The 26,491-nt window shown below is 42.4% G+C and overlaps 2 protein-coding genes across 3 annotated transcripts in view; one reads left to right on the forward strand and one right to left on the reverse strand.

Annotated features, from left to right (window-relative positions):
* The window catches only part of ZFYVE9 (zinc finger FYVE-type containing 9), a 213,025-nt gene that overhangs the window by 156,308 nt on the left and 30,226 nt on the right, over positions 1-26,491 (forward strand). For both annotated transcript variants that reach the window (XM_012434631.2, XM_012434632.2), the window contains one exon: positions 5,193-5,297. In XM_012434631.2, coding sequence (XP_012290054.2) covers positions 5,193-5,297 — 105 coding nt within the window. The remainder of the gene's footprint in view (positions 1-5,192; positions 5,298-26,491) is intronic.
* The window catches only part of CC2D1B (coiled-coil and C2 domain containing 1B), a 47,374-nt gene continuing 43,681 nt past the window's right edge, over positions 22,799-26,491 (reverse strand). The window contains exon 27 of the transcript XR_010341180.1: positions 22,799-23,230. The gene's annotated coding sequence lies outside the window, so the exon portion shown is untranslated. The remainder of the gene's footprint in view (positions 23,231-26,491) is intronic.

Raw genomic sequence — 26,491 nt, forward strand, 5'->3', positions numbered from 1 at the left:
AGAAGTGATTAAAATGGGTATCCATGTCTTGTTTCTGATCTTGGAGGAAAAGCTTTCCACTGTTCCCATTCAGTATGATGTTAGCTATGGGTTTGTCATATACGGCCTTTATTGTGCGGGAGCTGCTTGTCTGGCTTGGCATAGCAGGCCAGCCAGCTATGTGTTGGTTTCTCCACTTTGCAGGTCTGCCTGTTCCCTGGGGCAGGGAGGTCCCATGTGAGTTTAATGCCCTCATTCTGTTAGGCCTAAGCTCTCAGCAGCTGGATGGTGGTGCTATAGATACATGTGTGTGTGGTGGACTGACAGTGGGGCTTCAGAGATGGAGAGATGGAGTGGTATTTGGCCCCTAGGTAGGATGAACTCTAACAGTGGATCCAGTCTCAAGATGGTACCATGCTGTGACTGGGAATGGGAACTGGGAGGTGTATGACATGGGCTCCAACTCTGGGGCAGTGTAGTACTGTGAACTGCAGGCAACTACAAACTGGATTCAGGGCTTGTGAGGACTGTGGGACTCTCCTGTAGCAAGGAATGCAGGCGGCTGCAGTGGTCATGGGGACCGTGGGTCCCCAGATTACCCTTTCAGCATTAGAAGTAGTTCTTCCTGACTCCAGGCCACTCCTTGCAGGGAGACAGTGCGGCAGAGGCAGAGTGCTTCACTCCTCTCTCTATAGTGCTATCTAAGGCATCTGCTCCTCCACAGGGATTTCAGCACTCCCCCGGTGCTCTGCAGCATACTTCCACAGCCACTTCAGTTGAAATACAGTTGTTTATTAGTTGTTTTGGTCCCTTTTGTTGACTAGTGGGGAGCAAGAGCCAGGCAACTCCAGTCAACCATCTTGCTGATGTCACTAGATATGACATCTAGTGATGTCACTGTCTTTTAGAGAGAAAACAATAAGAAAAAAAATCTTGTAGATTTACCCATCTAGTTGCCATTTCCAATGTTTTTCATTCCTTTGTGTAACTGTATTTTCACCTGGTGTCGTTTTCCTCTGCCAAAATGATTGCCTGTAGTATTTATTACAATTTAGGTTTGCCGCTGCTGAATTCTTTTAGCTTTTGTATTTCTAACAACATCTTTAGTTGATCTTCATATTTGGAAGATATTTTTGCTGAATGGAGAAGTCTAGATTGAGTTGTTTGTTTGTTTTGAGACAGAGTTTCACTCTTTCACCCAGGTTGGAGTGCAGTGGCACGACCATGGCTCACTGCAACTTCCACCTTCTGGGCTCAAGTGATTCTCCCACCTCAGCCTCCCGAGTAGCTGGGACTACAGGTGTGCACCACCACGCCCAGCTAGTTTTTGCATTTTTAGTAGAGACAGGGTTTCACTATGTTGCCCAGGCTGATCATGAACTCCTGACCTCAAGGGATCCACCTGCCTTGGCCTCCCAAAGTGTTGGGATTACAGGCGTGAGCCACTGTGCCCAGCCCAAGTTTTGTTCTTTGAGTATTTGTAAGATGTTGCTCCACTGTCTTCTGGTTTGCATTGTTTTCCCTCTCATCTTTGTTCCTCTCTACATAAAAATTTTTTCTTTTCTTGTTGTTGTCTTATTTTTTTTGAAATAGGATCTTGGCTGGCGCAGTGGCTCACGCCTGTAATCTCACCACTTTGGGAGGCCAAGGCGGGCAGATCACGACGTCAGGAGTTCAAGACCAGCCTGGCCAACATGGTGAAACACTGTCTCTACTAAAAAAATACAAAAATTAGCTGGGCATGGTGGCACATGCCTGTAATCCCAGCTACTCGGGAGGCTGAGGCAGAAGAATTGCTTGAACCAGGACCTGGGAGGTGGAGGTTGCAGTGAGCCGAGATTGTGCCACTGCACTCCAGCCTGGGCTACAGAGCAAGACTCTGTCTCAAAAGAAAAAAAAATAGTGTCTCACTATGTTGCCGAGGCTGGAGTGCAATGGCACAATTATGGCTCACTGCACCCTTGACCTGCAGAGCTCAAGTGATCTCCCCACCTTGGCCTACCAAGTAGCTGGGACTACAGGTGCATGCCACCACGCCCAGCTAATTTTGTTTATTTTTTATGCACATGGGGTCTCATTATGTTTCCCAGGCTGGTCTCCAACTCCTGGGCTCAAGCCATCCTTCTACCTCAGCCTCCCAGAGTATTGGGATTACATGCATGAGCCACTGTACCTGATTTTCTCTGGTTGGTTTCAAAAGCTTTTTGAAATCAAGGTTTGGAGCAAATTGATTATAATGTGCTGTAGTCTAGTTTTCATGTTTCCCATACTTGGGGTTCATTGAGTGTTTTTTTTAGATCAATGGATTTATAGTTTTCATCTGATATTTTTTCTGTTCATCCCCTTCTCTCCCTGAAGATTACTCCAATTACATATATATCAGGCTGCTTGAAATTGTTTCACAGCTCTCTAATGTTCCTTTTTTTCTTTTTCAGTCTTTTTTCTCTCTCTATTTTATTTAGGATAGGTTTTATTGCTGTGCTCTCAATTTCACTAATCTTTTATTTTGCGATGTTTAAGCTGCTATCTTTTTTTTTTCTTGAAACAGTCTTGCTCTTGTCATCCAGGCTGGAGTGCAATGGCACAATCTCGGCTCACTGCAACCTCTGCCTCCCAGGTTCAAGTGATTCTCCTGCCCCAGCCTCCCGAGTAGCTGGGATTACAGGCACCCATCACCACGCCTAGGTGATTTTTTGTATTTTTAGTAGAGATGGGGTTTCACCATGTTGGCCAGGTTGGTCTCGAACTCCTGACCTCAAGTGATCTGCCCTCCTAGGCCTCCCAAAGTTCTGGGATTATAGGCATGAGCCACCACGCCCGGCCTTATCAATCTTTTAAAAAATCTCAAATGCTGTAATTTTCATCTCTAGAAGTTACACTTGGGTCTTTTAAGATCTTTTATGTCTCTGCTTAACATTTTGTACATTTAGAAGACAATTACAATAACTATTATAATGCTATTATTTTGATAATTCTAACATCGTGTATAAGTTCTGGCTCAGTTTCCATGGGTTGATTTTTTTTTTTCCCCTTATTTTGAGTTGTGTTTTCATGCTTCTCTTTTATTGGATGCCAGACATTGTGATTTTACCTGTTGGGTGGTGGATATCAATATTCTTGAGGTTTTTCTGCAAGTAATGAAGTCAAGTTACTTAGAAATACCCTCCATCTCACATCATATCCTACATTTCAGTAAATGGCAGTTCCAGTCTTCTAGTAGCCTTGGCTATAAAATTTAGAATCACTTTTAATTCTTATCGTTTGTTCACATTCCATATCCACAGTGGCAAATATTATCTGTTTTTCCTTTAAAATATATCTAGAAACAGGCCGAGTGCAGTGGCTCACGCTGTAATCCCAGTACTTTGGGAGGCCAAAGTGGGCGGACCACCTGAGATCAGGAGTTGGAGACCAGCCTGGCCAATATGGCAAAACCCCATCTCTACTAAAAATACAAAAATTAGCTGGGCCTGGTGGTGCATGCCTGTAATTCCAGCCACTTGGGAGGCTGAGGCAGGAGAATCGCTTGAACCCAGGAGGCGAAGGATACAGTGAGCCGAGATTGTGCCACTGTACTCCAGTGAGGGTAACAGAGAGATACTCCATCTCAGAAAAGTGTGTGTGTGTGTGTGTGTGTGTGTGTGTGTGTGTGTGTGTGTGTGTGTATTTATATATACATACATCTAGAAACTGACAACTCATCACTTTTTAAACTGTTAACATCCCGGCTAGGTGTAGTGGCTCACACCTGTAATCCTAACACTTTGAGAGGCTGAGACAGGTGGATCACCTGAGGTTGGGAGTTCAAGACCAGCCTGGCCAACACGGTGAAACCCCATCTCTACTAAAGTTACAAAACTTGGCCTGGCATAGTGGCACACATCTGTAATCCTAGCTACTTGGGAGGCTGAGGCATGAGAATCACTTGAATCCTGGAGGGAGGTTGTAGTGAGCCAAGATTGTGCCATTGCCCTCCAGCCTGGGCGATAGAGGGAGAGTCGTCTCAAAATAAATAAATAGGCCGGGTGTGGTGGCTCACGCCTGTAATCCAAGCACTTTGGAGGCCAAGACGGGTGGATCACCTCAGGTCGGGAGTTCAAGACCAGCCTGACCAACATGGTGAAACCCCTTCTTTTTTTAGAAAAAAATAAATTAATAAATAAATAAACTGTTAACATCCTGGTCTAAGCTCTCATTATCTCCTACCTGGATTGCTTTTATTGTATTTATCTGATCGCTTTTCTTCTGTTCTTCCTCCCTTACCACCTATTCATTACCAAGAAGTCAGATCTGTTAAAACAGGTCAAAAGCCTCCTAAAGGCAAAAGTACTCATGGTGACCTATAAGAACCTATGAAATTGCCAGGTGTGGTGGCACGTGCCTGTAGTCCCAGCTACTTGGGAGGCTGAGGTGGGAGGATCGCTTGAGCCCAGGAATTCTGGGCTGTAGTGCGCTACACCGATCGGGTGTGCGCACTAAGTTCAGCATCAATATGGTGACCTCCCAGGAGCAGGGGACCACCAGGTTGCCTAAGGAGGGGTAAACTGGCCCAGGTTGGAAATGGAGCAGGTCAAAACTCCCATGCTGATCAGTAGTGGGATCACGCCTGTGAATAGCCGCTGCACTCCAGCCTGGGCAACATAGTGAGACTCCGTCTCAAAAAAAAAAAAAAAAAAAAAAAAGACCCTATGAAATCTAGCCATTTGCTATTACTTTGTCCTTGACTCCATCACTCTTGCTCATTTTGTTTCACCCATACTGGATAGATGGTGTGTTAGGGTGTATATGTTTCCTTACAAATATTCATTGAGTGCCTAAGATGTTTCAGGCTTTAAGGATATAGGAAGAACAAAACAGCTGAGAGTTTATACTCTCTTGGAGCGTCCTCTTAGAGAGAGGAGACAGATAGTTAACAAATAAATATAGAAAATATTAAGTGCTGGTAAAGCAGGGTAAACATTCAAAAATATTTTTTTATGTTGTATGTAAAAAGTATATGATAATGTTTGATTTACTTATAAGAATTTAAAGATGACAGACATTAAAGAGCTAAAATACATACAGTGGGGCTTTCATTATACATTCTCTTATTATTTCAATAAATAGGATCTTTCAATATTGACGTTCTTTCCATTTGTGCTAATTTTATTACTATAAATAAAACCCTACCATTGATGAATTAATTTATTCTGCTTCAATCTGCTTTGTCCCAGGACTTCAGAAATTACCAGTATACCTTGCCAGTAGTTCAAGGTTTGGTGATTGATATGGAAGTTCGGAAAACCAGCATCAAAATTCCCAGCAACAGATACAATGAGGTAAGATATATCAAGAAGATGTATTTTTCATAGTTGAAAACATGAGTGAAGGTGAAAACTGCATGGTTATGTATAAATTTTATTTATAATTAATTAACAATGAAATCAGTTCATAATATTATATGGCTTAGTTCAGTTATGGGGTATTTCATTACAGAAAGATGAGATGTCAAATTTTGACTTATTTGGTCATCAGTTGTGTTATTTCACCTTTTGATGTTATGATAATTAGTGTTAGATTTACATTTTGATTAGGGCATGAAATTAGCCTTGTATCTATAATATTAGTGGTGAGATTTTAAAAATGTCCCCCCTTCTATAAATATTTATTTATTTACTTATTTTTTATTAAAAAAATTTTTTTTTATTGAGATAGAGTCTCACTTTGTCGCCCAGGCTGGAGTACAGTGGTGCGATCATGGCTCACTACAGTCTCGCCTCCTGGGTTCAAGCAATTCTCCTGTCTCAGCCTCCTGAGTAGCTGGGATTACATGCACCTGCCACCAGGCCTGGCTCATTTTTTGTATTTTTAGTAGAGATGGGGTTTCACCATGTTTGTGAGGCTAGTCTTGAACTCCTGACCTTAAGTGATCCCCCTACCTTGGCCTCCCAAAGTGCTAGGATTATAGGTATAAGCTACTGCACCTGGCCAAATATTTATTATTTTTAACTGTTCTTAATATTTAAGCACAGTTTAGCATAAGTCTCAAAATGGCTTTAAATAAGGTTCCAAAAGCAAATGATTCATTTTGAATTAAGGTATATTTTGTAACTAAAGTGAAATTGTACATACTATACACATATTAACAGAATTATATAAATATTCTTTGCTTATTTGCATGTGAAGTCTTTTTTGAATTTAAATATTTTAAAAATCTGTTCTAAAATGTCTCATGATAATTATTGGACTTTTAAAGATATTTTATTTTGAAACTTAAATGATTAAAATTTGTTGTTTTATTAGGGTGAGAATTCTACTTCTTCCAGTATTTCTTAGATTTCTTTCTTTCTTTTCTCTTTCTTTGGAATCTCACTCTGTTGCCCAGGTTGGAGTGCAGTGGTGGGGTCTCGGCTCACCTAAACCTCCACCTCCCTGGTTTAAGTGATTCTCCTGCCTTGGCCTCCTGAGTAGCTGGGATTGCAGGCACCCACCACCAAGCTCTGCTAATTTTTGTGTTTTTAGTGGAGATGAGGTTTCACCATGTTGGCCAGGCTGTTCTTGAACTCCTGACCTCAGGTGATCCACCCAGCTTGGTCTCCCAAAGTACTGGGATTACAGGCATGAGCCACTGCGCCCAGCCAGATTTCTATGTATAAAATAATTTTTCCTTCCTTTTCTTTCTTTTTACTTTTCTTTTTTCTTCATTCAGCCACTAAATCATTCATGCATTGAATAAACATTATATACTTGGTATGTACTTAGAATCACACAGATGTGTTTTATTGGATTTTTGAGCTCAGTTTTCAGCATTATTATGAGAATGACCTATGTCAAAGCTTTTACCTATATGATTTTTTTTTTCTTTTAGGATATTAGAAAATAGTAGCTAGAACGTGTGCTTACTTTTTTATGGGATACGATTAGCAGTCTTCAGCATTTAGATAATCCTGCCTTGGAGTATCAAGGAGTAATAGATGAGAGTAGGTAGAGCCAAATCCTTAAAGTGAACTATGTGTAGTTCACAGATCTTGGTCTGTTGCCCAGGCTGGAGTGCAGTAGTGCAATCTTAGAGATTGTGCTTTGAAAACCTATTTTATTTCTCAAATTTTAAATATGTTCTATGATATAAGGATGAGAGTAAGAACATTATACTTGCTGGCCGGGCACAGTGGCTCATGGCTGTAATCTCAGCACTGAGAAGCTGAGGCAGGCAGATCACCTGAGGTCAGGAGTTCAAGACCAGCCTGGCCAACATGGTGAAACCCCATCTTTACTAAAAATACAAAAATGATCTGGGCATAGTGGTGGGCGCCTGCAATCCCAGCTACTCAGGAGGCTGAGGTAGGAGAATTGCTTGAACGTAGGAGGCGGAGGTTGCAGTGAGCCGAGATCTTGCCATTCCTCTCTAGCCTAGGCAAAAAGAGCGAAACCCTGTCTCAAAAAAAAAAAAAATTATGCCTGCTTTCTGAGAGTTTGCTGTCTAGTAAAATTACCGCATCAGTAGCCCGTCGGGAGCAGCTGCTGCCATCATGGTGGCTGCAGCAGGGAGGTGCTGCCAGGGCTGCACAGTCTGGATACCACAGGAGCTGGGGACAGGTGGGAGCCCCACCCCTTCCAAGTCGGTGGGCCCTAAGTGCAGCCACTCAAGTTGTGGCTGCAGACCTGGGCCTTCTGCTCCACGGAGCAGGCAGGAGTCCCACCTTCCCAGGCTCAACCACAGCCACCCAAGTTGTGGCTGTGGGCCCAGGCATCCTTGCATTCTTGGGGGCTTGGGAAGGCCCCCTTCCCTCACAGGCTCGGAAATGCCTGCTCCTGCTGCCTGGCTTTTTCCTGCCATCAGCACTCACTCCAGTCTCAGAGCAAAGTTGGGGCAATGCTGACACACCACTTGAAGGGCCTGAAGGCTGGGGGACCAGGCTGCCAGTCCCATGGACGGTAGCAGGAACGTGTGCCTTTTCTGGGTCTGCCCATGGCCACCCATGGACAATTAGGTGCATACTTCCTCTCCTCTGAGGCCTATAAAAGCCTCGGGGTTAGCCAGAGCTGAGCAGATGTCGGGATGACCAGCTGCAGAGAGGAGCTACCCACTCCAGGGCCTCCTATCTGCTGAGACCTGTAGATGTTGGGACAACCAGCTGTAGAGAGAAGCTTCCCATTCCAGGGTCTCCTCTCTGCTGAGCACTGAACACTCAATGTGACAACCTGCCTGTAGAGAGGGGCCACCCACCCCAGAGCCTCCTCTGAGCTAGGCTCTCACTCATAAAGCTACTCTTCACTTTGCTTACCCTCCACTTGTCTGCATATCTCATTCTTCCTGGATGCAGGACAAGAACTCAGGACCTGCTGAATGGCAGAACTGAAAGAGCTGTGACACAAACAAGGCTGAAACATGCCCCTTGCATGCCACATTGGAAGTGAAGAGGAGAGAAGAGCTGCAGCCCTTTGGGGAGTCCAGACTTGGGAGCTCCCCAAGCCAGGACTGTGATTCCCTATTTGGGGCCCTGCAGTTCCTGGAGTCTCCAAGCATCCAGATGCCACCACGTTTCCTGGTGGCAGCTGTGGAAGCTGCTTGCAGTGTACCTGGTTCAGCTGCAGCCTTGCAGAGAGCCAGTGCCTGTGCCAGCACCTGGAGCTACCTGCCCCACTGCAGCAGCCAGCGTGTCTGACTGTGTGCAGTGGCTGAACTCCATGGTTGCTCGCTCACACACTCCTTGCTGTTCCACTCATGGTTCACCATTGGCAGGCATGGGATCCAGGCTGGTAGTATAAGCCTAGTGCAGCCTGCCAGGTTGAGTGGACAGAAGAAGCCCAGCAGGCCTGAGCAAAACTCGGGCAAAGGCACCACTGGCCACAGAGCTTTGTAGCCAGAAAAGCAACACCCCAAGGATCCTGCAACTGTTAGATGATCAGATGTCATTCCCAAGCAAATAACATATGTTGCTGTTCTTGATGTTTGCGAGGTGGTGCAATGTGTTTAGAAATTTTGTTTGTACAAGTATATCTGTAAAAGCTATGAGGCCCTCATATTTACTTCTTCCTTTTTTTTTTTTTTCTGAGGGGACAGAGTCCTGCTCTGTCACCCAGGCTGGAGTGCAGTGGCACAATCTTGGCTCACTGCAGCCTGCGCCTCCAGGGTTCAAGTAATTCTCCCACCTCAGCCTCTTGAGTAGCTGGGACTACAGGCACACACCACCACACCCAGCTAATATTTGTATTTTTAATAGAGGTGGGATTTCACCATGTTGAATAGGCTGGTCTCAAACTCCTAACCACAGGTCATCTACCTACCTTGGCCTCCCAAAGTGCTGGAATTACAGGCGTGAGCCACTGTGCCTAGTTCCCATAGTTATTTCAGTACTGACTGGACACATTTACAACAATAGGTCTTATTCATATTACCTGTTTTTATCTGAACTCTGCTGCCTCCATTTATGGTGTACAGGTTCAGAATCCTTTGTTCTAAAAGAATAACTGTATTTCTTGTCATTTATTAGATTTTGTTTTATGGATTATGTATCAGTTATTTTTCTTACCTGATTTAGCAAACTGAATTTTCTTTCTAGTTAAATTTTTATTTTACCTCAACATAATTTTATCTCTCACAATCTCATACAGCTAAACTGTGTTGTGTCTAATAATTCCACTTTATAGTTGAAAAAGTAATTTCTTTTTTCTTTTCTTTTCTTTTTTTTTTTTTTGGAAACAGGGTCTCACTCTGTTGCCCAGGCTGGAGTGCAGTGGCACAATCATGGATCACTGTAGTCTCGACCTCCTGGGCTTAAGTGATCTTCCCACTTCAGCCTCCCAAGTAGCTGGGACTACAGGCATGCACCACCACACCCAGCTAATTTTTGTATTTTTTTTGTTTTGTAGAGATAGGATTTCTTCATGTTGCCTAGGCTGATCCTGAACTCCTGGGCTCAAGTGATACTCCCACCTTGGCTTCCCTAAGTGCTGGAATTACAGGCGTCACTACACCCAGCCATAATTTTCTTATACATTTTATTTAATCACAATATTATTCTTTTCCTCTCATTCATTTTTTATATTTATACTCATAGCCTTTCTTATTATTGCCCATATTGTGTGCTCTTTTGCTTCATGGATTTTGCAGAGCTAGTTCCTTACTGATGCATACTTCCCCTAAACTTCACCTGCCTAACCCCCACCTGACACACTCCTTTTTCAGATGTCACAGTAAATGACATTTTTTTCAAATGTACTTTCATTTAACTCTCAAATGGGGTAACTCTCTATTATATGCATTCCTAGAATTCTATGCATACTATTTTTAATAATCAGTACATTTGTAATTCCTTGTTGAGTGTCTATTTTCTCTACTGTACTGTGAGTTCCATGAGGGACTATGTCTGTCTTTTATACCACAGGTATCATTAGCAACCACCCTAGTACGGTGTGAGTGAGCAAGAAATATCTGTTGAATGAAGACATGAAACAGAACTAATATAGATAAAACAATATGAAAACAAGTGATGAAATTTATTGTACATATACTAAAGGTACAGAGAAAGTAGATCTCTGATGAATAGAATAGACAAGAATGTTTCTTAATTTCTTATTGACCCTGAATCCCTAACAGAGCAACATGTTGTATGTAGAAATATTCTTAAATATTCACCAAATAACTAGATAAATGAAAGATTTGAAATGGATAATGATGATTATTCATTATCATAGGCATTAGAAAGAGAAGGGCAGACTGGGCACAGTGGCTCACGCTTGTAATCCCAGTACTTTGGAAGGCCAAAGTGGGCAGATTGCTTGAGCCTAGTAGTTTGAGATTAGCACATGGCAAGACCCCATCTCTAGAAAAAATACAAAATATTAGCCTGGCATGGTGGTATATGCCTGTAGTCCCAGCTAGTTGGGAGGCTAAGGTGGGAGGATCACCTGAGCACAGGAGGTTGAGACTGCAATGAGCCGAGATTTCTCCACTGCACTCCAGTCTGGGTGACAGAGTGAGACCCTGTCTCAAAAAAAAAAAAAAAAATGGGGAGAAAAGACCTTAAGTGAAAAGGGGGATAGATACCAGCCTACACAAGGGAAGGGAAGGAGAATATCTCGTAGGGAAATGGGAGACAACAAACTGCCTAGCCAAGAGGGGGTTAAAGCAGACTGATGGCTTTGTGGGATGTGAGGTTGTACTAAGACTGCTGGCTTCAAAATCTAATCAGAGAAATTTAGATTTTAATATGATAATTTGTAAAGAGCTTTTACAGGTTCGTAAGCAGAAAAAGTGACTTAATGAAAGCAGAATTTCAGAAAACTGAGTTTGGTGGCTATATGGAAAATGAGGGAGGGACTAAGGAAAGACTTTAAGGTTAGAAAGTTAGAAGATAGTACTTCTGACAGCATGGAAATTTAAATAAATGAAATAGGCATTGTATATAAAATTTCTAATCTGTTGTCAAGGCCATTAAAGATCCTTGTTGGTAGGCCGGGCGCGGTGGCTCAAGCCTGTAATCCCAGCACTTTGGGAGGCCGAGGCGGGTGGATCACGAGGTCAAGAGATCGAGACCATCCTGGTCAACATTGTGAAACCCCGTCTCTACTAATACAAAAAAATTAGCTGGGCATGGTGGCGCGTGCCTGTAATCCCAGCTACTCAGGAGGCCGAGGCAGGAGAATTGCCTGAACCCAGGAGGCGGAGGTTGCGGTGAGCCGAGATCGCGCCATTGCACTCCAGCCTGGGTAACGAGAGTGAAACTCCGTCTCAAAAAAAAAAAAAAAAAAGATCCTTGTTGGTTAAAGTCTCCTGACTCATATAAATATATTACATATATATAATATATTATATATTTTCATATATATTTTATATATTTATATATATATTATATGTATGTGTGTGTGTATGTGTATGTGTGTATATATATATAAATTTTTTTTGTGGCAGAGTCTTGCTCTCACTCTATGCCCAGGCTGCAGTGCAGTGGTGGCAGGATCTCAGCTCGCTGCAACCTTTGCAACCCAGGCTCAGGTGATCTTCGCACCTAAGCCTCTTGAATAGCTGGGATTACAGGCAGGCGCACACCACCATGCCAGGCCAAGTTTTCTATTAGTAGAGATGGGATATTATAAGCTTTATCAGTGAAAAAAAATAAATAAAAAGAGATGGGATTTCCCCATGTTGCCCAGGCTGGTCTTGAACTCCTGGGCTCAAGTGATCTGCTCGCCTCAGCCTCCCAAAGTGCTCATATTACAGGCATGCACCACTGTGCTGGGCCTAGTGTTCTTATAATGAGATTATTTTCCCGTTTATATTAGCTCATAATAAATAAATATTATTTAGTATGTACCAGGCACTATTCTAAGCATATGTGTATCTTTACACTAACTCTGTGACATGAGTATGCGAAGTAACTTTGTACAGATGAGGAAATTAAGATACAGAGAACTTAACCGGGTTCCATAGTGTATGTCTGTAGTCCTAGCTACTGGCTGAGGTAGGAGGATTACTTAAACCCAAGAGTTTGAGGCCAGCCTAGGCAACATAGCAAGACCCCATCTCTTAAAAAAAAAACAAAACAAAAAAAGACACAGAGAACTTAAGTAACTTGCCTATGATCACACAGCTAGCAAGTGGTGGAGCTGCCATCAAACCCAGGCAGTCTGATTCTGGTGTCCCTACTCTTTTTTTTTTTTTTTTTTTTGAGACGGAGTTTCGCTCTTGTTACCCAGGCTGGAGTGCAATGACGCGATCTCGGCTCACCGCAACCTCCGCCTCCTGGGTTCAGGCAATTCTCCTACCTCAGCCTCCTGAGTAGCTGGGATTACAGGCACGCGCCACCATGCCCAGCTAATTTTTTTATTAGTAGAGACGGGGTTTCACCATGTTGACCAGGATGGTCTCGATCTCTTGACCTCGTGATCCACCCGCCTCGGCCTCCCAAAGTGCTGGGATTACAGGCTTGAGCCACCGCGCCCGGCCCTGGTGTCCCTACTCTTAACCACTGCTCTGTAGACTTTAACAGTTACCTATTTGTTTTATGGCTGATGAGTTAAAGTAATTGTATGTGTTTCTATTTACATTATGTATGTAACCAGATCACTGGCATAGCTGGTACATGTACTTAAATACTGAAGTCTCATGGAACAGTAAAACTAAAATTACCTCTGTGGCATTTCCTAATATGTGACTAGTTTTTTGTTGTTGTCATTGTTTCTTTTTTGAGATACGGTCTCACTGTGTTGCCCAGGCTGGAGTGCAGTGATGCAGTCGTAGCTTACTGGTGGCCTCCACCTCCTGGGATCAAGGGATTCTCCCACTTCAGTCCTTGAAGTAGCTGGGACTACAGGTGCACACCACTATACCCAGCTAATTTTGAAATTTTTTGTGGAGATGAGGTCTCACTATGTTGCCCAGGTTGGTCTCAAACTCCTGAGCTAAAAAGCAGTCCTCCTGCTTTGGCCTCCTTAAAGTGCTGATATTACAAGCCTGAGTCACTATGCCCAGCCATGACTGTTTTTTAATATGTTTGTTTAAGATCAGAAAAATGATGAGCCATAGTGAAAGAAAAAGAGATGTTGGAATCAAATAGACCTTGGATTTATTTTTCTTTTTTTTGAGACGGAGTTTCGCCCTTATCACTCACCCTGGAGTGCAGTGGCGTGATACTGGCTCACTACAACATCTGCCTCCCAGGTTCAAGCGATTCTTCTGCCTCAGCCTTCTGAGTAGCTGGGATTACAGGCATGCACCACCATGCCTGGCTAATTTTGTTTTTTTGGTTTTTTTGAGATGGAGTCTCGCCCTGTTGCCCAGGCTGGAGTGCAGTGGCCTGATGTTGGCTCATTGCAACCTCCACCTCCCAGGTTCAAGCAATTCCCCTCTCTCAGCCTCCTGAGTAGCTGGGATTACAAGTGTGTACCACCATGCCCAGCTAATTTTTATATTTTTAGTAGAGACAGGTTTCACCATGTTGGCCAGGCTGGTCTCGAACTCCTGACCTTAGGTGATCTGCCTGCCTCAGCCTCCCAAAGTGCTGGGATTACAGGTGTGAGCCACTGCACCCAGCTGGATTGATTTTTTAATTACTAGCCATATTACCTTAGTGGGTTAATCTCTCTTCTGGAATCTGAGTATGCTTATATTATGTTTTGTGACATTTCAATCGTGTCAAATAACTAGTGTAGTATATTAGCCTGGTATACTATAATTGTACATAAATTTTAGGCTATTGTTGTTTTCATTTTTACCATTCAGATTGTTCATTTGGTTAATTTTTATTTTTATTTGTTTGTTTTTTGAGATGAAGTCTCACTCTGTTGCCCAGGCTGGAGTGCAATGGCACAATTTTGGCTCATTCCAGCCTTCGCTTCCCGGATTCAAGCAATTCTCCTGCCTCAGCCTCCTGAGTAGCTGGAGTTACAGGTGCATACCACCATGCCTGGCTAATTTTTGTATTTTTAGTAGAGACGCAGTTTTGCCATGTTGGCCAGGCTGGTCCCAAACTCCTGACCTTAGGTGATCCGTCTGCGTGAGCTTCCCAAAGAGCTGGGAATACAGGCATGAGCCATTGTGCCCAGCTTCATTTGGTTAATTTTAATTGAACTTGTGTTACAAATTTCTCAGTTTCAAGTGGTTGTAGGATATATCTAACTTTCCAATATAGCTAAATTTCCTTAGGAAGTACAGGACATCTGAGTAAATCTACAAGAAGGTAACTAGAGTGGTGAAGACTCAAGAAATGATTTAAAAAATGTTAAAGCTAACTGTAGGTATTTAATATAGGGAAGACTATAAAGAAATAGCACAGCATCCATCATTAATATGCATAGACTCTGTTACACCTTGAGACTCATGAAGTTATTTGGTTACAGAATATACTTAACCCTAGGGTTCCCTTAAGGATGTAGAATATGAATCATAGCTTGATAGTAGTACAGTGTTAGGCATTTGTCATCTTTTTTTTTGAAACAGAGTCTCACTCTTGTCACCCAGGCTAAAGTGCAGTGTTGTGATCTCAGCTCACTGCAACCTCCACCTCCCGGCTTCAAGCGATTCTTCTGCCTCAGCCTCCCAAGTAGCTGGGACTACAGGTGTGTACCACCATACCCAGCTAATTTTTTATTTTTAGTAGAGATGTGGTTTCACCATGTTGGCCAGTCTGGTCTCGAGCTCCTGACCTAAGGTGATCTGCCCACCTCAGCCTCCCAAAGTGCTGGGATTACGGGAGTGAGCCACTGTGCCCAGCCAACATCAGTCTTTGCAACAGCCCATGTAGTATTTGACATAGCTAATGGGGAGCATCTCTTTGGACCTTCCTCCAGCCCTAGATAACTGCTCAAATGTCAAGATTCACATCAGGAAGGTGTAGAAGGTGTCCTAGCTTAGAAGTCTTATTCCTGACGGCAGCCAATATCTCTTGTAAAAACTTCGTAGGCAGGGTGTCTCTAGGGGACATGCTCTGTTACAAGAGTGACTGTTGAAGTAAGACCAAAGTTATGGCTATCTATCAGGAGTTTGTGGTTCTCCTTGTTCAAATATAATTTATCATCTTTCACTTTTGCCCATGTTGGACTAGTAGGGATTGATTTTTATGGATTGAATTGTGTTCCTCTAAAGTTCATATTTTGAAATTGTAACCCCCCAGTATCTCAGAATATGATATTATTTGGAGAGAGGGTCTTTACCAAGTTAATCAAGTTTAAATGAGATCATTAGGGCAGGCTCAAATCCAGTATGACTGGTATCCTTTTAAGAAGGGGAAATATGGAAACAGGCGCACATATAGGGAAGATTATATGAAGAGACATAGGGAGAAGATGGCCAGCTACAAGCCAAGGGTAGAGGCCTGGAAATAGATCCTTCCCTCACAGCTCTCAGATGGAGCTATCTCTGCTGATGTTGATTTTGGACTTGTAGCCTCCAGAACTCTAAGACAATGCATTTCTGTTATTTAAGCCATCCAGCTTGTGGTACTTTGATATAGTTGTGCAAGCATGCTAACACACCAGTCCACCTTAAACAACTAAATTTCAAGACAAAGTATATGAAAAACAAAAGATAATGGGGCAGAGAAGGTGAGTCTTCTGCTTACCCTATCTCACTGCCTACAGTTTTCAGGCCATAGTGCAGGCAGGGGAAACCCAACCTGACTTAGCTCCCTGACTTGAGACAAAGTTGACAATATAGACAGCCCATGATGGTTAGAATTTGCAGGACCGGTTGCCAGAAATTTTTTTAAAATTCAGGAGATCTGGAAGGATTTCTGGAGTCTTAGCTGATTACTTACTAGTCAGTATGTCTATACAAAGAAATCACTGGAAATAAATGGGTAGAATAATTTTCATAGGGTCAGGAATAGTTTGTGTTCTTACCAGCCAGAGTGACAAAGGTTCTTGTACTACATGGGGCACATTATCTCTAATGACTCATATTATTTATAGATTCAGGCTGCTGAAATCCTACCTAATAAACTTTAAAGAAAGCTTGAAAAGGATGAAAGAATGAGCATGTTAAGGAGAGCTATGGAAGATATAAAAAAGGCCCAAATCAAACTTTAAGAAATGAAGGGGACAATGGGATGAAAAGTATGTCGGGTGAAATTAAATGCAGATTAGACAATGCTGAAAAAAAAAACTCATGATCATAAAAACACAACAGAAATGATCCAACATGAAAAACAAAGAGAAAAGACTAAATTAAATGAACAGCACATCATCCAGTTGTGGGAAATGTCAGGCAGCCAAATTCTGTAGTTGAAGTACCCAAAGGAGAGAAAAGGTGGACCTAGAAATTATTTGAAGAAACAATGGTCAAAAAATTTCCAAATTTAGGGCCGGGCGTGGTGGCTCACGCCTGTAATCCAAGCACTTTGGGAGGCCGAGGCGGGCAGATCACGAGGTCAAGAGATCAAGACCATCCTGGTCAACATGGTGAAACCCCGTCTCTACTAAAAATACAAAAAAAACTAGCTAGGCACAGTGGTGCGTGCCTGTAATCCCAGCTACTCAGGAGGCTGAGGTAGGAGAATTGCCTGAACCCGGGAGGTGGAGGTTGCGGTGAGCCGAGATTGTGCCATTGCACTCCAGCCTAGGTAATAAGAGTGAAACTCTGTCTCAAAAAAAAAAAAAAATTTCCAAATTTAATGAAAATTATAAACTTATAGATCAAAAAACCCCAATTGCAAGAAACATGATAAAAACTACATTAAGAAATGTTATCATAACCAAATTGTATAAAACTTCACATAAAGAGAAGAACCTTACAAGCAACTTGAGAGAAGAAATCTACCTTATATTCTTAGGTATTATACAAATATGAGAATGACAGCATATTTCTCATGAAAGCAATGCAAGTTGCAAGAGAGTGCAGCAAAATCTTTAAAATGCTGAAAAAATAACCTGTGATCCTATATTTTATACCCAGTGAAAATATGTTTCAAAAATGAAGGCAGGCCAGGCGCAGTGACTCACGCCCATAATCCCAGCACTTTGGGAGGCCAAGGTGGGTGGCTCATTTGAAGCCAAGAGTTCAAGACCAACCTGGCCAACATGATGAAACCCCATCTCTACTAAAAATCTAAAAACTAGCCAGGCGTGGTGGTGGGTGCCTGTAGTCCCAGCTACTCAGGAGGCTGAGGCATGAGAATCACTCGAATTTGGGAGGCAGAGGTTGCAGTGAGCTGAGATCATGCCACTGCACTCCAGCCTGGGAGACAGAGGGGGATTCCGCCTCAAAAAAAAAAAAAAAAAAAAAAGGCAGCAAAGCGTTTTCTCAAATACATGGAATTTATCACCAACAGACCTGTTCCACAAGAAATATTAAAGTCCATCAAGGAGAATACCAAATGTTGGAAATCTTAATCTACACAAAGAAATGAAAAGTGACAGAAATGATAAATTTATAGGTAAACGTAACATATCTTTAAAAGACAATTAACTGTTTCAAATTAAATGTTTTGCTGGGTACAGTGGCTCATGCCTGTAACCCCTGCACTTTGAGAGGCTGAGGTGGAAGGACTGCTTGAAGCCAGGAGTTCAAGACCAGCCTAGGCAGCAAAGTGAGACACCATCTTTACAAAAAATACAAAATTTAGCTGGGCATGGTGGCACATGCCAGTAGTCCTAGCTACTTGCCAGGCTGGGGCAGGAGGATTGCTTGAGCCCAGGAATTTGAGGTTGCAGTGAGCTATGATCACACCATTGCATTCCAGCTTGGGCAACAGAATGAGGCCCCGTCTCTAAAATAAAATAACATATATTGAATAGTAATGTATTGTGGAATTTATACCATATGTAGAGACAAAATGTAGCACAGTAGCACAAAGGCCAGGGAAGGGGATATGGAAGTATATGACATATGATGTGGTATAATATTACTTAAAAGTTTACTGGTAAGTTAAAGATACATAATATAAACCCAAAAGCAGCAACTACAAAAAATCAAAGTGAGTAGTTATAGCTAATAATCCAACAAAAATGATAAAATGCAATCATAAAAGAAGGCTGAAAAAAACGAAGAGATGGGAAAACAGAAAATAAATAGCAAGATAGAAAATTTAAATCCAGCCATATAAAAAAAAATCACTCAAATATAAATGATCTAAATACCTTCAAGTAAAAGGCAGAGATTGTCAGATTGGATAGGCAAGATATGTTTGTGTAAGAAATATTATGTAAGACACATATAAGAAAACCACTTGTGGCCGGGCACCGTGTCTCATAGCTAATCCCAGCACTTTGGGAGGTTGAGGCAGGTGGATTACGAGGTTAAGAGATCAAGATCATCCTGGCTAACATGGTGAAACGCTAAAAATACAAAAATTAAGGTATTTTTGTATTTTGATTACTGGCGCATGGTGGTGGGCACCAGTAATCCCAGCTACTCAGGAGGCTGAGGCAGGAGAATTGCTTGAACCTGGGAAGCAGAGGTTGCAGTGAGCCAAGATTGTGCCACTGCACTCCAGCCTGGGCAACAGAGCGAGACTCTGTCTCAATAGAAAAAGAAAAAGAAATATAGGCACACAAATAGTTTTAAAGTAATTGGGTAGAGGCCAGGCATGGTGGCTCATGCCTGTAATCCTAGCACTTTGGGAGGTCAAGGTGGGCAGATCACCTGAGGTCAGGTGTTTGAGACCAGCCTGGCCAACATGGTGAAACCCCATCTCTACTAAAATACAAAAATTAGCTGGGCATGTTGGTGCACACCTGTAATCCTACTTGGGAGGGCGAGGCAGGAGAATTGCTTGAACCCAGGAAGTGGAGGTTGCACTGAGCAGAGATCACACCACTGCACTCCAGCCTGGGCAACAGAGCGAGACTCTGGCTCAAAATAAAAATAAAGTAAATGGGTAGCGAAGATACCATAGTAATATTAATTAAAAGAAAGCAGAAATGGCTATATTAACATCCAGGTTATTTCAGAACATATATTATTACCAGGGATAAAGAAATACATACCATATTTATAAAGGAATCATTTTTTCAAAATGATACAACAGTTTCAAAACATGTATCTAATAGCAGAGCTTCAAAATGCACAATGCAAGAACTGGTAAAACTACAAGGTTAATTGGAGAAATCCACAATAATATTTGGAGATTTCAATAACCCTGTCTCACTAATTGAAGGAAGTAGTGAATAGAAAATCAGCAGGACTATGGAAAACTTGAAAAACACAGCCAATTTGACTTAATTGACTTTTATAGAATACTCCACACAACAGCATCAGAATGCACATTCTTTACCTTTGCACACAGAACATTTACAAAAATAGACCATTTTCTGTGGTATAAAAGAAGTCTCAAATTTAAAATGATTCAAATCATACAGAGTGTGGTCTGTGACCACACAGCATTAAATAAGAAACCAATACCAGAAAGATCTCTAGAAACTTCCCAGATACCTGTAAATAAAGTGTACCTTTCTTAATAATCCATGGGTCAAAGAAGAAACCAGCCGGGCGCGGTGGCTCAAGCCTGTAATCCCAGCACTTTGGGAGGCCGAGGCGGGTGGATCACGAGGTCGAGAGATCGAGACCATCCTGGTCAACATTGTGAAACCCCGTCTCTACTAATACAAAAAAATTAGCTGGGCACGGTGGCGCGTGCCTGTAATCCCAGCTACTCAGGAGGCTGAGGCAGGACAATTGCCTGAACCCAGGAGGCGGAGGTTGCGGTGAGCCGAGATTGCGCCATTGCACTCCAGCCTGGCTAACAAGAGCGAGACTCCGTCTCAAAAAAAAAAAAAAAAAAAGAAGAAACCAAAAGGAAAATTATAAAATATTTTGAATTGCTTGAAAATGATAACATGAGACATAAAATTTGGGGGATACAGCTAATGATTAGAGATAAATTTATAGCGTTAAACGCTTATATTAGAAAAAAAAGCTGGGCGCGGTGGCTCACGCCTGTAATCTCAACACTTTGGGAGGCCGAGGTGGGTGGATCACTTGAGATCAGGAGTTTGAAACCAGCCTGGCGAGAATGGTGAAACCCTATCTCTACTAAAAATACAAAAAAAAAAAAAAAAAATTATCTGAGTGGTGGTGCGTGCCTATAATCCCAGGAGGTGGAGGTTGCAGTGAGCCAAGATCGTGGCACTGCACTCCAGCCTGGGCAACATAGCAAGACTCCGTCCTAATAAAAAAGAAAAAAGACATCTCAAATCAATAACCTACTCATCTGCCTTCAGTAATTAGACAACAAAGGGTAAATGAAATACAAAATAAAAGAGAAGAAATAATACAGATAAGACAAGCAATTCGGCCAGGCGTGGTGGCTCACACCTGTAATCCAAGCACTTTGGAGGCAAGGCGGGTGGATCACCTGAGGTCGGGAGTTCAAGACCAGCCTGACCAACATGGTGAAACCTCGTCTTTAAAAAAAAAAAAAGACAAGCAATTCATAAAATAGAAGACAAAAACAATAAAGGAAATGAAAAAGAAAAAAAAAATCACAAATATGACATAATTTGGCGTAAATTTGATAAATGATTTGTAGTACATAACACTGAAAACTACAAAATATTACGAGAATTTAAAGACCTAAATAAATAGAGATATATAATATTCATGGATCGATAGACTCAGTAGTGTTAAGATGTCAGTTATCCCCAAATTGATCTGTAACTTCAACACAGTCCCAATCAAAATACTTGTAGGCTTTTTAAAAATAAAAATTGAGGTGCTGATCCTGAAATTTATGAGAGAATGCAAAGAGCCTAGAACAGCCACAACAAATTTGAAAAAGAACATAATTCCAGGACTTAGATTACCTGATGTTAAGGCATATTTTAAAAGTAGAGTGATTGGCGGGGTGCAGTGGCTCACACCTGTATCCCAGCACTTTGGGAGGCTGCAGCAGGCAGATCACCTGGGATCAGGAGTCAAGACCAGCCTGGCCAATATAGATGAAGCCCTGTCTCTCTTTCTCTTTTTTCCTTCTTCTTTTTTTTTTTTTTTTTTTTTGGCTCCCTATTGGAAGAAACTCTAATCTTTTTTTTTTTTTTTTTTTTGAGACAAAGTCTTGCTCTGTCGCCAGGTGCCAGGCTAGAGTGCAATGGCACAATCTCAGCTCACTGCAACCTCCGCCTCCTGGGTTCAAGCAATTCTGCTGCCTCAGCCTCCTGAGTAGCTGGGACTACAGGTGCGTGCCACCACACCCAGCTAATTTTTGTATTTTTTAGTAGAGAGGGGGTTTTACCATGTTGGCCAGGATGGTTTTGATCTCTTGACCTCGTGATCCGCCCGCCTCAGCCTCCCAAAGTGCTGGGATTTCAGGCGTGAGCCACCACGCCTGGCCCTGTCTCTAACAAAAATACAAAAATTAGCTGGGTGCGGTTGCGGGTGCCTATGATTCCAGCTACTCAGGAGGATGAGGCAGGAGAATCGCTTGAGCCTGGGAGATGAAGGTTGCAGTATGCCGAGACTGTGCCACTGCACTCCAGCCTGGGCAACAGAGTGAGACTCCGTGTCGAAAAAAAAAAAGGATAGAGTGATCAAAGCAGTACTGTTTGGGTGTAAATATATATGAATAAACCAATGGAATAGAATAGAGAGGCAAAAAATAGTTGCTCACAGATGGTCAATTACTTTTCCATAAAGATGCCAAGCACTTCAATCGGAAAAGGATAATCTTTTGAACAAAAATGGTATTTATAATTGTATAGCTAGCCAGCTGTTCAAAAAAGAAGATGAACCTCAACCTTTACCTCATACCATGTACAAAAATTAATTTGAAATGGTTCATAGACTTATTCGGAGTTAAAACTAAAGCTTCTGAAAGAAAACATTAGATACAAATCTTAGTGGCCAGGCGCGGTGGTGGCTCATGCCTGTAATCCAGCACTTTGGGAGGCTGAGACAGGTGGATCACCTGAGGTCGGGAGTTCGAGACCAGCCTGACCAACATGGAGAAACCCCATCTCTACTAAACACACAAAATTAGCCAGGCATAGTGGTACATGCTTGTAATTCCAACTACTAGGGAGGCTGAGGCAGGAGAATTGCTTGAACCTGGGAGGTGGAGGTTGCAGTGAGCCAAGATTGGGCCATTGCACTCTAGCCTGGGCACAAAAGCAAACTCCGCTCAAAAAAAAACTTTTTTTGGCTTGAAGGAGTGTGAGGAAACAATATATTACAAAGGGGCTCTAGGAAATTTTGGGTGGGTAATTGCAAGTGCCTTTCTATGGGTGTATGTACATGAGATAATTCATCAAATTATACACTTTAAATATGGGTAATTTGTCAATTATTGTAAATATAACTAAAAAAAGTTAGTTTTTTTCTAGTAATGTAGTGGACATTAAGAGTTAACCTGTCAAAGTCTTTCACAAAAAGGAACAGTTTTATTAACTCTTTACTCAACACCAAAAAGACAGAAATAGAGAAGTTTATTTTGGTTGTGATACAAGAATCTGTGAAATCGTTTATTTGTATAATTCTACATCTTGTATAAGACAGGCTGAAAAATAGGCTGAATGGCCTCTTGAGATTCTTTCCCACTCTAAACTTCTAAAATAGGAGATTTGGGTTATTTTAATTTGAAACTACACATACTCTTCAGAGAAGTGTGAAATTACAAAACCATAATTTCATAGGTTCTTTGTAGCAGTAGCGAGAACAGATGGCGCTAAAATCTGTTTGAGGAATGTTTGATTCTCTGGCCTTCAAGGAATACATTTCTTTTAGTGAATTAAGAGCTGATGGTCCTCTTCTCAAAGGAGTGAAAGGAGTTGGTCCAAGGTCCTCTGGAGAATAGTGCAGAGGAGAGAGATGGTGTTCCATTGATTATTGGTATAGCTTTTCCTAGTGTATACATAAAAGACAGTATTTAACAATAGATATGTTCAAATAAAAGAATCCTCAAGAAGGAGCCCATGATGCTCTACCTCCACTGACTGCAAGAGGAGGTCACTGCTGAACTCTGCATGCCCAGGATAGTACTGTCTTCTCTCTTGTATGCATGCCCATTGATAGGAGTGACTCTACTACACTGGACTGCCAGTCAAATTCCTGGCTTTCCATATCTCCCAGAACTCACAACCTTGCTGCCATATTTGGCCTTGAGACCATCGGCTCTAATCTCATTGTGTTTATGTCCAGCACCACAAGAAGTCCTGGACACCTAGGGCATCCCTCATTTATCACAGTTTAATCTCTATCTCCATACACCCTCCTTTCTGACCCTATTTCTTACTCATTTTGGAGAACGCAAGGGATTAGTTCTTGTAAGTCTTATTTGCCTCTATCCATTTCCTTGGTAATCTTATCCAGTTCTATGGGCTTAAATACTATTTCTTTGCTGACATCTTCCAAATGTTTGTGCCTGAATGAGTCTCTCTGCTGTTTTGTAGACTTGAGTGTCTTATTGCCCACTTGACATTTCTACTTGCATATACATTTCGAGCTTAATAAGTTCAACTTTGAGGTGGTCTTACAGTCTCCTCTATCTAAATTAATGACAGTGCTGTCATCTTTCCAGTTACCCAGGCCCAAAACTTTAGAGTCATCTTCGAACCTTCTTTCCCTCTTTGCCTGATAAGACAAATCTATCAGGAAATTCTGCTGCCTCTACCTTCTAAATATATATATAATAGAGCTGCCTCTCAATCCTGGGACCAGTCTGGTTTCTAGTCTGGATTTCTGCAGTGGCCTCCTAACTGGTCCTCTTGATAGTACTCTTGCCTCAGTTAGTCTGTTCTCAGTGTAGTAGCCTAAGTGGTCCTTTAAAAACTAAGTCATATCATGTCACTCCCCTGCTTAAAACCTTCCACAGATTTTTGATCCCAATCAGAATAAACACAAGTCCTCTACACCATTTGTATTTCTTGACTCATTATCTCTGTGACCTCATTTTTTATACCTCTTCCTTTTCTGTCACTCAGCTCTGGCCACACTGTCCTTGATGTTTCCTGAAATTACAGGGCATGCACATACTACCCTCCAGGGCATTGCACATATCCCTGTGCAGTGGGATAAGAGCCTGTGGCTTTTCCCTCACTTTTTTTATTAAGACATCCTCTGATTCTCTTATTTAAAATTGTACCCACCAAAACTCCCAGTCCTCCTTCCATGCCTTATTTTTCTCTATAGCACTTACATTGTATAATGGTTTTATGTATTTTACTTGTTTGTTGTTTTTGTCTCCTCCTCCTCCTATACACACAAGAATATAAGCTCTGTGAGGGCAGGAATTTGTTTGCTTGTCTACTGCTGAAGAAACCAAGCACTAAAACAGTGCCTAGCACATATTAGATACTCAGTGCCCATTGGCTAAATGAATAAGTATTTGCTAAGTGAATGAGTGAACGCAGCTTGGGCAGCATAGCATGAGACCTTAGCTCTACAAAATAAAAAATAGGCCAGAGGGCCAGGTGCGGTGACTCACGCCTATAATCCCAACACTTTGGGAGGCCCAGTAGGGAGGGTCACTTGAGGTCAGGAGTTTGAGAGCAGCCTGACCAACATGGTGAAATCCCGTCTCTACCAAAAAATACAAAAATTAGGCAGGTGTGGTGGCACATGCCTGTAATCCCAGTTACGTGGGAGGTTGAGGCAGGAGAATCGCTTTAACCCAGGAGGCAGAGGTTGCAGTGAGCCAAGGCTGCGCCACTACACTTCAGCCTGGGCAACAGAGAGAGACCCTGTCTCAAAAAATAATAATAATAGACACGGTGTGGTGGCTCACACCTGTAATCCCAGCACTTTGAGAGGCTGAAGTGGGAGGTTGGTGGATCAGTTGAAGCCAGGAGTTTGAAATCAGCCTGGATAACATGGCAAAACCCTGTCTCTACTGAAAATACAAAAATTAGTGGGGCATGGTGGTGCATGCCTATAGTCCCAGCTATTTGGGAGGCTGAGGCACGAGAATCACTTAAACCCAGGAGGCAGAGGTTGCAGTGAGCTGAAATCCTGCCACTGCACTCCAGCCTGGGCGACAGAATGAGACTCTATCTCCAAAGTAAATAAATAAAAATAGCTGGGTGGGCCATGCCTGTAATCCCAGCACTTTGGGAGATCAAGGTGGACAGAGCATTTGAGGTCAGGAGTTCAAGACCAGCTTGACCTACAAAGTGAAACCCTGCCTCTACAAAAATACAAAAATTAGGGCTGGGCACAGTGGCTTACACCTGTAATTCCAGAATTTTGGGAGGCCGAGGCAGGTGGATCACCTGAAGTTAGGAGTTCGAGATCAGCCTGGCCAACCAGGTAAAACACCGACTCTACTGAAAATACAAAAACTAACTGGGTCCAGTGGCGGTCGCCTATAATCCCAGCTACTCGGGAGGCTGAGGCAGCAGAATCACTTGAACCTGGGAGATGGAGGTTACAGTGAGCCAGGATCATGCCATTGCACTCCAGCCTGGATGACAGAGCAAGAGTCTGTCTGGAAAAAAAAAAAAAGAAATACGAAAATTAGCTGGGCGTGGTGGTGGGTACCTGTAATCTCAGCTACTCAGGAGGCTGAGGCAGGAGAATCGCTTGAACCCGAGAGGCGGAGGTTGCAGTGAACCAAGATTGTGCCGCTGCACTCCAACCCCAGCCTGGGTGACAGAGCAAGACTCCCTCTCAAAAAAAAACAAAAAACGGCTGGGCATAGTGGTACATACTTATAGTCCATGTACCTGGGAGGCTGAGGTGGGAAGATCACTTGAGCCCGAGAGTTGGAGGCTGCAGTGAGCTATGATTATGCCACTGTACTCCAGTCTGGGCAAGAGATCAAGACCCTGTCTCAAAAAAAAAAAAACAAAAACAAAACAAAAAAAACAACCAAAACAGAATGAATGAAGCCTCATAGTTTTCAATATATAGACTCATAAGACTTGAAGATGGGGTCTATCCTCTGGACACCAGTGAATTTCAGCTAACTGGAAGGGTACATATTTACATTTTTCCTAAAATTACTCCAAGAAAGGATATTCTTCCACCTTTTCCATTATTCTTCAGCTTGGTGTTTCTTTCTCAGTTCTGTTCCTTCACTCATGCTGTTTCCTTTGTCCAGAATATTCTTTTTGTATATCTGATAGCCTTTAGGAAACCTCCCTGGAATTCTCCATCCCCCAGACA

This window comes from Aotus nancymaae, unplaced genomic scaffold (genome assembly GCF_030222135.1).
Source record: "Aotus nancymaae isolate 86718 unplaced genomic scaffold, 86718_ANA_hifiasm-v0.15.2.pri h1tg000007l, whole genome shotgun sequence".
NCBI lineage: Eukaryota > Metazoa > Chordata > Mammalia > Primates > Aotidae > Aotus > Aotus nancymaae.